We start from the raw sequence: 16,216 nt of genomic DNA, 5'->3' as shown, positions 1-16,216 counted from the left end.
CTGAAAGAACAAGTTTTGATAGTCATACTAGCTGCTAGGAGCTACGTGCTAATGACAACATGCTAATATTCCAATGTTACTGAATATATTCAGCATATAGAGAATGTAGGTAAATGCTTAAACTATACCTATAGCTACGTATTTATCAACAAACACGTTTTAAGTTTTTATACGTTTTCCCTCTACAATGCATTTTTTTTAAAGCTACACTACAGTGCTACTGCGAAGAGCTAAATGCTAACATGCTAACCTTCTTATATTACTGAAAAATATAACGTGACTTCAACAAAAACTAATACCATCTTCTAAAATGTTATATTTTAAAGTCATCCTAGGTGTACCCAGAATAATTGGCTACGTGATTTAATGCTAATACTGCTTGAAAAAAAAAAAAAGTTTGGTGAAACCAAAAATAACTCCTTAAAAAGGAGAATTTTGTATAGAACGAATGAAAAGACAAGTGACCATTATCTGATAACTTTATTATCAAGTTAAAAAAAGACAATGAATTACAATATTTACAGAATATCCAGAGATAAATGGAATAAAATTGTAAACAATCATCCTAGGCAACATCACAACCCACCATCAGGTAATCAAGATTTATACGAGAAGAAAGGCAAGAAGGACAGATTCTAGCGTCAACCTATGGAGCCAAAAAAACAAACAGAAAACAACATTGAAAACAAAAACTAAACATATGTACAAAGTATCCAGTGTGTTGTCAGCAGGGACGCTACTTTTGGGTGTACAGTCAAAAACAGACTGGGGATTCGTAAGTCACGTACTACTCAAAAGATCACAGAACAACAAATGGGTTTTGGGGTTGACAGCCTCATTTCTACGATTGTCACGATAATGATAATGCAACATCTGGTCAACAATCGTAGGAGCTGCCTTTTAATGATACCACAAAAGGTTTCAGAAAACTACAAGCTGGCTGTGTCAAAAACGCAAAACTCAAGCGCCAACCCAACAGGTACAGTGATAGGATAACGTCGGTGAAAAGGGAGCATGGATAGGCTGATACATTCCCAATCTTCTGTCAACCACGATGACGGATACAAGTGACTAGATTAGGCGGGAGGCGGATCTTCGGAGTAATCGACGGGTTGCCTACTGGATATATACTTGTTCTTACCATGTTGTTCCTATTCAAAATTAATTGTACCACATTGATCTTCCTATCTGGAGACATTTTTCCATTTTAAATGGACTTTGTACAGCAGGGTATTGGATCGAGAATCCCCAAAACTCCCAAATATCATATTTATAAAAAAACAAAAAACACGAAACAAAAAAAAGGGACTTAGTGTATCCTTTCTGAAACACCACAGTTCACCACTTAACAAGTAGTTTTCTGTACATGGCTGCAAACGGAAGTTCCGACAACAGATAGCAGATTTCCCTTTTTGAAAAAGAGGGTCACAGCAGCGCACACAGCAGGCTGGAGAACCAGTTCAGTAACGATAAAATGTATTCCTCATCTCGACTAAATGCGATCAAAATGTAGTCATCGGCTATCTGGAAATTTGGACTGAAATTTGATTGCTATTTGTTTCCTCATAAGGCTTTAGGGCGTTCGAGCAGCAACTTACAACATAATACAATCTCTGCCTACTGTTTTTTTGTTGGTTTTTTTATGTCAAACATGAAATCTTCATCTACAAAAAGAGAAACATTAACGTAAAAGCAGACTATGACACGGGGAAGGAAAAGGAGGACGGGAATGACAACAGTTTAAAAGTCAAATGATAGCAGAAGCAAGGCTTTTTCTGTCTAGGTTGCACTTGTCTTTTTATTATAACATATATATCTTTTATGCTCTCGCTATAAAAAAAAGTCTAACGACAAATCAGCTTATATTTTAGAGTCTACAGATTTATACAACCAGCAGATCACACTGCACTACTTCTCTCCAAGTGAGTCAAAGCTTTTCTTCCCATCACACACACACACACCAGTGACCTGGAGAGACCCGTGAAACAGAACAAATATGACCATTACCAAATATATCCTATCAGTTATTTCACTGATATTTAAAACAAGGTTAATTTTTGTCTCGTTTGAAAAATACTTTCAAAAATGGGTCTTAAAAGAGGGGGATCGTCTTAAATGCGGGCCGATATGTAAATAATGTCAAGCGATGAAGCCTGTTTTAACACACCTAGGGTATGTTTACCACATAGTAAAACAGCTCATGCACAAGGTTGTCAGAACTAGTCGTCTCACCCTGCAAAACCACTGTAGTATGTATGCCAGGCCACTAGAGGGCAATGTCATTTTTGTAAAGAAACACTACCAACTGCTTTTGGGAAGTATGTATGTGACTTTTTCTGACACATGCGTGGTTTTTTGAGTTGACATGAACGCATTTCCTAAAACAAGTGGTTCTGTGGTACGCAGGGACACATGAAATGTGTACAAAGTGGTCCACAAATACACATTTATTAATCAAAAACTTAAATTCACATTCTGTTTTCCTTGGCTGAAATATGAATGTTTAACTCGCATCATATACCACAAGCCAATAACCTGCAAGTGTAAGCCACACAGTTGGCTTCAACAACTGTGATAGTAAGCTGTCAATTCGATTCTCAAATCAAAATATCGATACTTTTGATACTACAGTCATTTGAAGTCATGTACGTCATCAACAGGAACACAGTGAAACATAATTAAATGATTTAAATCTTGTCTAAATGATACCCAGTTGGTGGGAACTACTACTTCTTCCACCTGAGGAAGTGCGTAATGCGTAAGCACAGTGCTCCGTCAGTCTCAGTCTGTTGATACGACAGTCGACCATAAATGAAGCCATGTGTGAATTGTGAAGAAAGTGTTCTTACTAATTAATCATTTATTTTAATGGATTTATTATTTTACTTATTTTCTTTTTTTATTGTTTAAAATAAATTTTCACATATTTTATATAGTTTTGTCCTCTTTTTTTCCCCTGTTGTTGTATATTAGCTACCCCAATATACTTAAAATTAAATTAAATAATTAAAATTAAATAATTTACACATCTTGTATTCTTTATGCTATGATTTGAAATACACCACTTTTTAACATTAGGTGTAGTTGCACAATTTATCAGATCGGTATCGGTCATACCGGCCTGAGTGTCGGATTGGAAACAAAATCAGTGGTATCGCGCATCACTAGTGGAAGCAGCAAAAAACGGTGGCACATTTTTGAGGTGGTACTTGGGTGTAAAAAGTTGGAGAAGCACTGTTCTAAAGCTTCCACGTTGAGACACACTTGCAAATGTTTGCCATGTAAACGAACAGCCCAACAAAACACAACTTTTCCCCATTCACAGATAAAAGGAGTCTCCTGTAAATGTTCTGAACTCCTGTTTCCAGTCATAGTGTTCTCTATCTATTTCAATAGGCGACATCATGTTGTCTTCTGGAGACAGCAAACTAGTCGAAGCAACAGCACCCCTGCTGGATTCAGCCAGATACTGCACGCCATTAACAAATCCACACAGTTTCAACCATCAAATAATCCAAATGGCCTCCTAGTAAAAAAGACAAGTGCAACCTTTGCGCCTTAATCAAGATACCAACTGTCCTCTTATCCATGAGTGTGAATGAAACATGTTGCGTACATCCCCCGGGTGCACAGCTTAAATCATGACGGACTGGAAAACAACGTCTCACAGGGTTAGGGTTTAATCCAATATCCACTATTTTTCATCAGTGAAATTACGGAACAACAAAACAGTACAGTCCAAACACGAAGGGTGCCACAGGCTGAAGGCTTATACGTAGTATAATCATATTAAGGGATCTAAAGATAGCAATTTGCTACAAAAAACATGGGTGGTAAATTGTCATCAGTTCTACCAATGAGGATTTGCAAACGTAGGAAAATAGATAAGGTGCAAGCCTTACTCAAGGTTTTCAAACACAAGGCTTCAATGGGAAAATAAGATAAAAGGTAGCTTCTACATTGGGCCAATCCTTAAAATGCTCACATTTACCTCTTTTATCATCTTTTGTGATTAAGCGGGTGTAAAAGGTGCTTCGATTAGCTCAATTGGATTATTTTGGACAACATTCTCTATAAATAGTTTAATATAGGTTGGTTTCTTTCACTGTAGTTTTGACCAGAATGTCGGTAATAAAAGTTCACTATTGGTTACCAATATATTAAAAATCTGTCCTAGGGGACCGCCCATTTAATTAAGGAGCTCCGCCTTTTTTTTTAAGCAGCACAACCTAATACTTATATATGTAACACCTACAATCTAATAATGCGCCAACTCATAAAATGTTTTTTTCACTTTTAAATCTTTTTTTTAATTATTATTTTTTTTTAATTTAACATCCTATTTCGACCTAACCTTCATGTCCCAAGAGGGTCCCCAGTCTGGTCAACCCAGCTGCTGATCTTTTTTGGTGTCAAGCGTCTCTTTGTTGTCCTGGCACTGATTTTGCGATAGATCCGAAGGGTTCTGATTCTCTTCCCGGTTGCCGGAAAGGTCCAGTCCGGTGTCGATGGATGTGGAGGAGAGGGAAGACAGAGCGGAGGCCTCCATTGTGGAGTTTGTGCTGGTGTCCAGCTGATTGTTGTTCACCATCCTATAAAAAATGAAAAGGCATTTTAGAGGAGCAAACTCTGACACTAGAAATGCATGTATATTTTTTTAATATACATTTGAATTAATGTACATTTATAATGTAGTAAGTGAAGTCAAAATGGAGGAAAATACAATTTGTGGTTTCATGTCGGTTCACTTCCAATCACCATTGACTTGTGTTCATTGTTCCGTGTTAATTTTAGTCAGGAATGTCACCTTATCTGCCATCTCATTTTATCTGACACCCTCCAGAGGGCCTCATCTATTTAATTTGTATAATCTTATATCTCAATACGGTATTAATGTTCATTTAATTAAATAAGAGAAACCTCTCCGAGTATACTGCCGTACCAGAGACTTTCATGATTGCCCCATTTTGTATCCATTCTACTTGCAAATCTGGAGATTTTCTGTTGGCATGTGTCTCATTTTGTCTTTGCATGCAATAAATAGATAAAGTGGAAACTAATGAAGGCATGTGGAGCTCCCCAGGGGTCTGTCCTATGCCCATCTTAACATGCATGTTACCAATGAGTGACAATTCACTTACAATACACTCAGTATGTTTCCATGCACTAAGTTAGTCAGATTACTGAATTAATTTGGTTTGTCTATTTTTCCACGTGTGACGTCCCTGTCATCTGACATGTCTTGTGTTTGGCTCGTCAGGTTGACCTGCTACATTACATATAAACAAAGCATTTCGGGCAGCGTTTCCAGGTCAGTTTATTGTTTTTTTGTAAAATATCTTGCAAATTCCCAAGTTCCCTGTTGTTTGACCTTGTTTTTTTGTAAAGTCTAAGTCTATTGGACGATTCAGAGGAGTCTGATTCGAATACCTGTATCAACCTCACAGTCCAATCATATGAAAATGTCATGTGATCAAGATTATACAATTCTGACTATGTGGGGGTGCCCACGGCTGCTGTTGAGCATACACTTTACGTCACTGTTCATGTACTGCATTGCTGACGGAGATATCATACAACTTCATGTAAAAAAATCCAAACTTGCCTCACAGGATAACAAGGGTGGCTGTTATTACTTTTATTATTCTGTAATTACCATCTTCATCACAAAACGCACTGCATGCTGTGCAGACGTGGCATCTGTCAAACTGACGTTTAGTGTTTTAAGGGAAAGTAAATACAATATTACGTTATATAAAAATGAATTTGTACAAATCATCACACTTAAGACATTCAACAGTGGAGTGATTAAACGCCCCCGGCCACTGTATTATGAGAAAAAAAAACAATACGAACATGCCGTGGCGAAGGACATGACGTTCCCACTCTAAATTGTTAGTGAAGCAGCGTCCACAGAACTCGCAAGGAAGACGCTTCTCGCCCTTCTCGCTGCTGTTGCTGCTGCTGCTACTACTGCTTGGAGAAGCAAGGACTTCTGGGAAATAGAGTTCAACACATGGTTGACTTGAGGGTCTACTGGGAATAGATTGGACAGGAAAGCAAAGCCACTAATGTTATTTATTTTACCTTGTAGGGCAGGCCTGTCTTCCTCCATCTCCTTGAATCCCTCCTCTTCTTCTTTGATGCTACCGTCCCGCTCTTCATCCTCCATGCCTCCTTCTTCCTCTCCTGGGTTTTCCATCACTTCCATGCCTTCATCTTCCTCCCCTTCCTCCCCCTCCACAGCAACAGCAGCACTTCCATCGACCGCCATCTCCATCCCGTCGTTATCCTCCTGTGCTTCTTCCACTTCATCCCCCTCGCTGCTGCTTTCATGCTCCTTCATCATCTCCAGCTGGTCCAAGTTGACGCGGCCCATCAGCTCAAAGTTACGTATGACCTGATCAAAACCAGAAAATTTTGGCATCCCAGTGGATATTTCAACTTTTCAACTTAGGATCATCTTTAATGGCTTTTCCTTTTGACAAAAATCCAGAAATGACCTCATGAATGCTACATAAACATATCACTTTCCTTTGCATCCACATGTACACTGAAGAACGGCAAACACATGTACGCTTCCTGACCTTGTGCTCGAGGCGGAGGTGCTCCTCGAGCTGGCTGCGGCGTCGGCTGTCGTAGTAGCACAGCTGGCACTGGTAGGGCTTGACTTCCACGTGCTTCTGCAGGTGGAGGTGTAGGGCCTGATCGCTGGAGCACGTGAAGGTGCACTTGTGGCAGCGGAACACCAGGCCTTGGAGGTGACGCGACAGCTTGGAGCGGTTCACCTCCAGGGGACTCATGCGGTCCTCTAAGAAAAGGTGGGAGAACGAAAAGACCGTCAAACACATGACAAGATGCTCAGGTGCCAAAAGTTGTCACACTGGCCACAACATTAGGTACACCTTCCACAGGAACCACATCGAAAATACTACCTTCCTACGTAGCTTTTGTAACTCAAGCATATATTGTAGAGTCCTACACATCATCATTTTTTATAGCTTTAAGCCATCCGAAATTGAATACAAAAATGTAAACACATATACATATATCCAGTCATACACATGTTGTGACTGCAAAAGTGTAGATAAATAAAAGTTTATAACTTAAAATATAATAAAATAATCAAAATAAACAGAAAAAACTTTTTCCAATTTCACATGTGTAACATTGTAATACTTCATGGGAAAAAAGTAAAGCCGTATTATGATAAACATGTCATGAAGTCTAAAATATGACAAGAATAAAACCTGTAATATGAGAAAAAGTGTGTAGTATTATAATGAGAAAAAATAAAGAATAAAGTTTCAACATAAGGAGAAAAAAAATCTGTTACATTTAGGGAGGGGGAAAAAGGTTTATAACAATAAAGTTGCAATATTAGAGCATGACAGACACACTTTTCAATCCCAGTAATAATGCTGAATGGTGAATGTGCGGGTGGATTTACTGTATTTGTATGAATTTACGTGTCCCGTTTGCCTCAATAGGTCAGAATTTCATGACAATCAATCCAATTTCCTTCTCTGCTCAGGCAACCTTTTCAATACGGCTCGTGTTAAGAGCTCATTAGATGTACCTAATGAAGTGTCCAATGAATTGAAGTCTTTAAATATTCAACTTTGAGAGACATCTTTCTCACACTGACAGCATGTGTACCTTTGTGAAGGACAATGTGGTCGATCATACTGCTCTTGTATTTGGTGTGGTAGAGACAGAGAGGACAGCAAAGGTCTTTCTGAATGTCCTCTGGTGCATTGTTGTTGTGACCTGCCTCCACGTGCGTGGTGAAAGTATTCCTAAAAACAAATAAGAATCAGCTTTATAAAGACCAGAATCTTAAGCTATTTCCATCCCTCACAAAGGATAGCAGCATTGTCTTACTTGTAGCAGGTGAAAAAAGAGCAGTCCTTGCACTTAAAGAGCTTCTTGCCACCGTGACGGTCCCTGTAGTGCCGACGCAGGCTCTGCATGTACCCGGAGCTGAACTCGCAGAACTCGCAGGTGAGGATGTTGTCCGGGCGATTGTCGGCCAAGCCGTGGGTCGAAGAGGACGACACATGACCGCGAGAAGAGACCTGATAATGACTGAGCTGCTCGCAAAAATCCTCCTGCTCCCAGTATGACGGGTCTGAAAGATTAACAGGATAAAATATAGAAATCCATCAGTTTTGTTACGCTCAGGGAATCTCTGTAGAGTTAGACCGTTATGCCGTCAAAGCCACCAAATGGTAAAATATTCAAGTCAGGGTATAGCAGTTTGATACACATGGTCAGTATTAATTACATTACTACAAAGGACCACATTGAAAAGTACAAATACAATACTATGATAGTAAAGGTATACAATTCTGAAAAAGACGTAATAATATTACAAGAAAAAGCCTGATTTTGAGAAGAAAATGTTCTAAGTACTAGGAGAAAATGCTTTAAATTAATCACGAATTAAGTCCGATTAATTCCTAAATAGAAAAAGTTTGTCATTTAACAAGAATAATGAAAATACACACGATTTTTACAAAAATTGTCAAAATATTAACAGGGGGGAAATATTACAACCATAAATTCAACATATTAAGAGATAGTAGACAGTTTAAATATTTAGTGGGGAAAAACTTGAGACTAAAGCTGCATTACTTTGAAAACAATTGTCATGTTTTTTTAAAGAATAAAGTCTAAATATTATAAGAACAAGCTTGTAATTTCAAAAGAAGAAATTTAACAAATGAAGTTGTATTATAACAACAAATGAACTGTAATTTTAGGGGAATATACTTCTATTTTGCAAGAATTACGTTTTCATTTTCACTGTAAAATTACGTGAAATAGCTTGTAATAGTAAATGTTATATCCAGGCCTCTGGATATAATCAAAATTACATTTTGGAAAACGAATAACACAGAAGCCCCATGAATCACTGAAATACTCATTTTAGATATCAATATATTGTAAGAAAATGCATATATCTCACTTGGGTGATCAATTGATTCCATCGCAGACAATGTGAGTGCTTCAATCATCCTCTCAAGATTGGCTAATGTTGGTGGGCGAGCTCATCATCTCGCCCTACTTTGAGGCTTAGACATCAATAAATAAACCACAGTGACACTAATAGAATATCTATCCATGTGAAAAATGCTTCATTCAGCACTCGAGAGTTGATGGCGGAAAACATGAGGAGAAAGAAAGTTACATTCCATTTTCACTTTGCAAAAAGGGTGGAGGAATTGAATGGATCTGCGATAAGGAGCTGTGCTTAAGTGAAGAAAGGGCCAAAACGTGGAATTGGTGCGCTGTTGTAACATCCTTCACACAACATGGCTAAAACATTCAATGGACGGTTGGGCATGCCTGTGCTTTTCCTCCTCACAATGCTTGATACGTTATGGTGGGGAGCAGCTGAGAGCCGTGGTTGGTGCTGTGAGGAATGCAGGGAATATTCCTCTGCTCCAGCAGCAAGGTGACAGCTGCTGCCAAGAACAGTCCACAACCTGCAGCTGCAAAAATGGTAGAACCCGGAGGCTCCATCTACGGCTAAGGTGACCCTTTGAAAGGCTCACGTCAGTAGAAATGATGGGTATGGTAAATACTACCGCTACCAGTAGAGGGAGCAAGTATCCTATTGACCCTGCTACATGAATATTTTTTTACAACAAACCTATGAGAACCGTTTTTCGGAGAAGTTCGCTGTGTCACGGCTACATCTGTCCATGTCACTGGTGTGTACGAGTGACTGGAAGAAAATTTCGGACTCTCGCTTGGGGTGAAGTCGTTTAATTCAGACTTTTTTTTACTAGGGCAACAATTCTTGTTTGCTTCCTAAACGTGCTGCATATGAAACCAAAATTGGAATGAAAGTTGATATTTTGAAACACTTCCAACAAGTATGGTTAATGCTTAGTAACATGAGAATAAGGTTTCGTGTGGGACTATTTTGAGCAAGAAAATATGTGTTTGTAAAATATTGTAGAGAGCTACAGTGTTTGTAATGTTAACACATGATTTAAATATTTAAATGAATATTTAATGTAGGAATTTTTTGTATTTTCTGCCATTTGGAAGTTGATGTGAAACACGTACAAAGTAAATGTGAAAGAATATTTAAAAACATAATAATAATAATAACAATAATAATAAAACAATCATTTTAATTGTATTAATTTAAAAAACGTGAAGATAAAAAATATTTTTCCCAAATTTGTTCTGAAATAGCCCTCCAATGCGCATACCTTCCAGAGTTTCTCCAGGATTCTGATCGGCATTGGTGGTCAGCCGGGTGGTCCTCAGAGCAGCGTGAGCGGCCTGGTTGGCGGCCCGCAGTTTGGGCAGGGTTAGAGCCTCGCCGTGGTCCTGCAAAGAGTGCTCCTTCAGCTGGCTGATGGTCATGGAAGAGAAGGGGCAGGACAAGCACTTGTATGTGTGCTGCTCGCCTGAGGGGAAGAATAAAAACATACGTTTATTTTATATGAAGTATTTTAGCTTTTTCTTTGTTTTTTTCTACTTGTTTGCTTCCTATGTCTTTCATGTGATTCTACTGTACTGATGCAACTAAGCCATTTCTTGCAAAGATCAACAAAATACCTACTATACTACTTTACTGTTATTTCTGTGCACTTTAATTACATTGTCCATTACTACTGCCAACTGCTGGCGTGGAACGCACACTACAGTCAGTCTTGTAGCTCCAAGTGCTAATCAAATTGCTGTTTCAACTCAACTGTACAACAAAAATACCAATCAAAAAAAATATATAACAATTTTTAGCTGTATTAAATATAATTATTTTCTGGAATTAAAATGTGTTTCTTAAATATATATTTTAATGTTTATTACTGCTAATAAAGCTGTATTTTTACAAAAGTAAATTCACAATATTATAAAAAAAATAATTTAACAATAAAGCTATATTAAGAGAAAAAAGTCTACATTGAATCAAGTTGGCTTTTTACTAAATAGTAAGGTTACAATAAAAAAAAAGCTGCATTATTATGAAAAAGTCAAATGAGTCGTATTTTTGACAAGAATAAAGTCAAAATAGTACCAGGTGAAAAATACAGGAAAATGTAAGAAATATGAATTTGTGGGAATAAAGTAATAAATAAAAAGAATTGTAACTTTATGAGAATAAAGTCAGATTTTTACAGGAATAAAATATAAATAAAGCAAGAATAAAGTAAAAAATATTACAAATTCAGTAATGAGCAAAGAAGTCACAACTATAGTCAAATAACATCATATTTTTAAAAGGAATAATGTCAAAAATATGAGAATAAAATCAAAATACTGTAGGAGAAAAAAATTGTAACATATATATGAATCTACAGTAGATTAAATGTGATCATAGGGTGTGTATATATTTGCATTTACCAGTGTGCGTCTTATGTATGTGGCTCTTCAAGCGGCTCACGTAGGCAGACTTAAAGGGGCAGAGTTTGCACTTGAAGGGCTTGTGGTGCCCATGGTGAGACTGCATGTGTCTGTCCAGACTGGTGATGAGAGGAGAATAGTAGATAAGGGGTTAAAAAAAGGCATAACAAACAACAATAATCAAGCACCATGTGATGTTTCCAGTGACTACAGCTCAAAGAGCTGTGGGAGGGGGTAGGGGAACTCATCTACCCACAATCCCCTGGTGGGTGTTAGCGCAAGCGCATGCGGGACGGTGGCTGTGTTTTGAATGCCAGCCGCCTAGGTGGCATGGGAGTGCAGCCTCTTTCTGGGTCAGAGCGCACACACAGTATACAGAGGGATTACACCTGGGAGCTCAGAGGAGATGAGGACTCGTTTCTCCCCTCTCGCTCCACCGTCTGATGGATAAAAACAAAACCGTGTCCGTCTCAGAAGACGGAGCACACGTCTTACACACATTTGTTTCAACAGCTGTGTCAAAGAAAGATGAAAAAGTGTAGAAAAGGAAAAAGTCCAACAGCTGTCATGTTAAAACAAAACACTTTCTGGACAAAAACAATAAAGGAATCCTGCCCAAAAAGTGTAAGGCATTCCTCTCTCTGCATCAAGTTAATGCAGCATGGAAATGTAAGCAGAGACAGTGGAACCTCCACAGTCAAATGACCCTGAAGTTGTAGAATTTGGGAATTCACCGCTTTTTGTGCACTGCCACGGTCAAACTAAGCTCCGTCACACGAAAGACATCAGTAGTCTTCAGCTCAGTGAGCATATAAATCAGGGTTTCCCTAACTTTCGCCAGCTCAAGACTGAAATTAGATACTGAATGTGGTAGTTCTCCAAAACCCAAACATACTACTACTACTACGACTACTTCTACCATAATATGTATTGCCATATTATCAACAAATACTGTACATCAGGGGTGCCCAAGTGTGGCCCGGGGGCCATTCGCGGCCCATAGCTTGTTTTTTATTGGCACATTGTAGAAATAAAATTAAACAAAAAAAAGGAAAAATGTTGATACTAAATAACAACACAAAGCATTGTCTGTAAATATTTATAAATACATTTAAGATTAATTACATAATAATATAAATAAATGTTAATAATATTAAAATAATATTGAATCTAAAATAAATATTTATTTTTGCGTTTTTACAAAATGTAAAACTACAAAAACAAAGTGGAAACAATTTATACATACATAAGATTAATTACATAATAATATAGATATTTATATAATATAAATATTTATTTGTGATCATAATATTACAATACATTTTTTTTTGCCTTTTTACCATTTTTTTTTATTATAAAAAAATATCAAAGTGGCCCGCAAACATCTTTTCATTTTCAGTATGCAGCCCTCGGTGGGAAAAGTTTGAACACCCCTGGTGTACAACACATAATTCACTTGTCTCCCAATTTTGTGTTTTTTTTTATTTTTGCTATGCCACAACAGAAGGGTCTCAGTGACTGCCAAGAGGACAGGAAGTGGAGCTTGTTGCGACATAGCGGGGGAAAAAGGCGAGGATGCAGGTCTCTGTCCTGGTTGTTCAGTACAATACGGCAAAAGTAACAACAACATTAAAAGGAGAAGTGCGCTGCGCAGAGATGGTTAGCTTCTTTTTACGCTTGTATGTCCTGTCACAACAAACACGTTTTTTTATGTTATATTTCACTGTTAAAATTGTTCAACTGTTACTTCAAACAGTTCTTGTGCTATAAATACAAGTTTTGACCCCGGAACTGATTCATTCCATTTCCATTATTGCCGATGGGAAAAAAAAACTTTGCTGTTGCTCCTCGCACTCACTTGTGTCTGAAGGGTGAGACAAACTGGCAGTACTGGCAGCTATATTTGTCCTCTCTGCTGAGCATGGCCATGGCCGAGTGACTCCTCTCATGGGACCTTAGTCCCTGCATGGACATGAAGACTCGGTCACACTGGGCACACGGATGGCCTCCTGTTGCCAGCCGTTGCTTGAGCAAGGCCCCTGACACTGAGGCCCTGGCTGCAGCCACCAAGGTAGCTGCCCTCCCCTCGACAGCATTCAGCTCTGGCTCCGGTGTCTCTGTGGCAACAGGGGAGCCCGCAGGGATGGAGATGGGGTCTGTCGCGTCATTGGCGGGCCCCTCAAGGCTTGCTGCTTCATCATTTTCCACGTCACCATTGACTAGCCTCTGTGACGATGCAGTCAGCGGAACCTCGCTGACTTCCTTCTGAAAAACAAAGGATGTCCTTAGTTAAGGAATGCACATCTTCATCCATCTACATTGATACACTGCAAATGATACATTTACAATCTGTACAAAATAATTATCTAAAGCATTTTAGGAGTTTTGATGTGTATTGGTTATTTTTCACATCCACAAGTAAATTACCATATGGGCCTAAATAATAATTTTCAAAATGTTTCCTTAGAAAAACAGGGTCATCTTATATTTAGAGTGTAGAGATTTATACATTCAAATTGTATTAATCTAACAAAAATAATTATTTTTTTGATAAAAAAAATTGTCATTATTTAGCATTAGTATTCCACAACTTTACTTAAATTTCTACCCATTTGGGCAGCAGGCACAAAGTATTGTATTGACCTGAATATACAGTAACACGGTATTGTTTAACAAGGTGCTTCGTCTTATATTTGGTGCCTAGAAATTTATAAAACCAAATAACCCTAACCCTGTCCCCAACAGAGTCAGATCTTTTCTTCCTGTCACTCACACACACACACACACACACACACACCACTGAACTGGAAAGATGCAACCGTGACACCGAGACCCACTGAAGGTTGGAGGGGAGGGGTTATGATGCTTATTTTAAACTAATGCTGATCAATGAAGTAAATTATGATTAAAAACTATACTGTGTTATTTTCTCTTTTTTTTGTCTTGTCAATAGGGAAGACGACCAGGAAGTTGAATGACAGAGGTTAACTGTATTTTGAGCCTACGGGCAGCAACATAAGACAAGCAAGAGTAAAAGATTGAGCTTCTTTGGCTACTACACCTGAAACCATTAACAATGTGTGTGTTTAGCTCAGTTAACCTCTTTATTCCAATCTCTCAGGGCATATTCTCCATCTATTTCTACCTCGCCTCATCTCCTGCAGAAGCTTTCTGTGTCTGTCACAAGCCGATGGACAATCATCGCGACTATTTCATACCCTCAAGGAGGCTCAAGCTTTCTTATTGAAGGCCCTGACCCTGTACTTCATGCAGCCATAAATAAGATGTGACCTCTCCATAGAGAAGCTTGCCATCTCGTCTGTAAAAAGCACCACCTTAGGAAAAGGAAGCCCAAATGAGAGTGTAGCCACGGTGAAGCATGTTGCTTGACTATGAAGTCAACTAATGTCCTCTGGTTGTGGCGCTGCATCCCCAAGCCAGTTCTTAGTCTCCCCGGAATACTAATGTTTCCAACAGTTACCTGCCACTGTCCTAAAAGTTGTATTTCAAGCTCTCAGTTCTCCCCCCCCTGCTCTCATGTTCCCTCAAGGGGATGCTGGCAGGCGGTCTTACCCTGGAGATGCCGTCACTAACAAAATTAAATGAGGGACAAGACCCAAGTCAAGAAAGAGATCACTACAGTTTGGTTGACAGGAAACCCATTCGTGATCAATTGTGAAAAAATGTTGACATTTTAAAAATATATTTGTTTAATTTGACCAAATAATGGCTGTGTGCCAAACAAAGAAATAATTAAAACATATACTAGTGTTTTCACTATAAAACTAATATTTATCACATTTAATCATTAAAAAAAGTTTTTTATTTTCATTAATGTAATTAATTTTAAATACGGGTACATTTTATTCATTCATATTTTGCAAATTTAATCTAGTGACTGCACTTGAACTCACAATATGATATCACAATATCAATTTGCCAAATTTGGATTCTGGAACCATTTTTCCCCAAGGGTATAACGGAAAAAGAAATAATCCCTTCCAGAATGAAATGGTCACCCTCAAACTCTAGTAACGGTCATGGAAAAAATTTAAATTATCATTTTAACATCCTGGGCCGCGGTGGCTGAGTGGTTAGCATGTTGGCCATCGGGAAGAATCTCCGCTTGGGCGAAGTTCGAATCTACGCTTGGGCATCTGAGTGGAGTTTGCATGTTCTCCCCGTGCGTGCGTGGGTTTTCTCCGGGTACTCCGGTTTTCTCCCACATTCCAAAAACATGCATGTTAGGTTAATTGGCGACTCTGAAATTGTCCATAGGTATGATTGTGAGTGAGTCTACATGGGCCCTGCGATTGGCTGGCAGCCAGTCCAGGGTGTACCCCCCCTGTCACCCAAGTCAGCTGGGATAAGCTCCAGTCCCTTGGACTGTCATGTATTACAACAGATAATTAAATAACATCATGCAAACTTCAATGGGAAAAAAATATGATTTTTACCTTCACATGTCCCTCTTTGACCTCTCCATACTGGACATGCTTCCTCAGGTGATTGCAGATGGCTCGCAGGGTAGGATGGACCTCCATGCAGAAGTTACACCTGAAGCCTACAGGAGCTTTGTTTGCACAGCTTTCCTGTGAATGACAAGAGGGTGACAAAACAACAGGGTGATGTGTATTTCACATGGCGCTTGTTTGACAGCTTTACAAACGACTGAGCTTGTTACCGCTTGTTTTGAAATGACTTAACTCGAAACGTGCCAATAAAACATCTTAGGTATTTGAAATGAGCAAAGGTTGCTTTTCTATTCAATTTAGATCAATAAACCTATCAAATATACATTAAAGGAGATTGATAGTAATTCATTTCCAACTCTCATTATGCATTAACA

The 16,216-nt window shown here is 38.6% G+C and overlaps 1 protein-coding gene across 3 annotated transcripts in view; it reads right to left on the bottom strand.

The window, feature by feature from the left end:
• Positions 1–461: 461 nt before the first annotated feature.
• znf462 (zinc finger protein 462) overlaps positions 462–16,216 on the bottom strand; it is a 55,142-nt gene continuing 39,387 nt past the window's right edge. For 2 of the 3 annotated variants that reach the window (XM_054756812.1, XM_054756811.1), the window contains 10 exons: positions 15,825–15,959; positions 13,226–13,632; positions 11,368–11,486; positions 10,230–10,430; positions 7,885–8,131; positions 7,660–7,799; positions 6,588–6,811; positions 6,088–6,400; positions 5,857–5,995; positions 462–4,592 (listed from right to left, as the gene is read on the bottom strand). In XM_054756812.1, the coding sequence (XP_054612787.1) occupies positions 4,385–4,592; positions 5,857–5,995; positions 6,088–6,400; positions 6,588–6,811; positions 7,660–7,799; positions 7,885–8,131; positions 10,230–10,430; positions 11,368–11,486; positions 13,226–13,632; positions 15,825–15,959 (2,133 nt within the window). In that variant the 3' untranslated portion in view covers positions 462–4,384. The remainder of the gene's footprint in view (positions 4,593–5,856; positions 5,996–6,087; positions 6,401–6,587; positions 6,812–7,659; positions 7,800–7,884; positions 8,132–10,229; positions 10,431–11,367; positions 11,487–13,225; positions 13,633–15,824; positions 15,960–16,216) is intronic. The other variant, XM_054756813.1, reaches the window with a different exon arrangement.

This window comes from Dunckerocampus dactyliophorus, chromosome 17 (assembly GCF_027744805.1).
Source record: "Dunckerocampus dactyliophorus isolate RoL2022-P2 chromosome 17, RoL_Ddac_1.1, whole genome shotgun sequence".
Taxonomy (NCBI): Eukaryota; Metazoa; Chordata; class Actinopteri; order Syngnathiformes; family Syngnathidae; genus Dunckerocampus; species Dunckerocampus dactyliophorus.
This window is presented reverse-complemented; position numbering and strand designations above follow the sequence as displayed.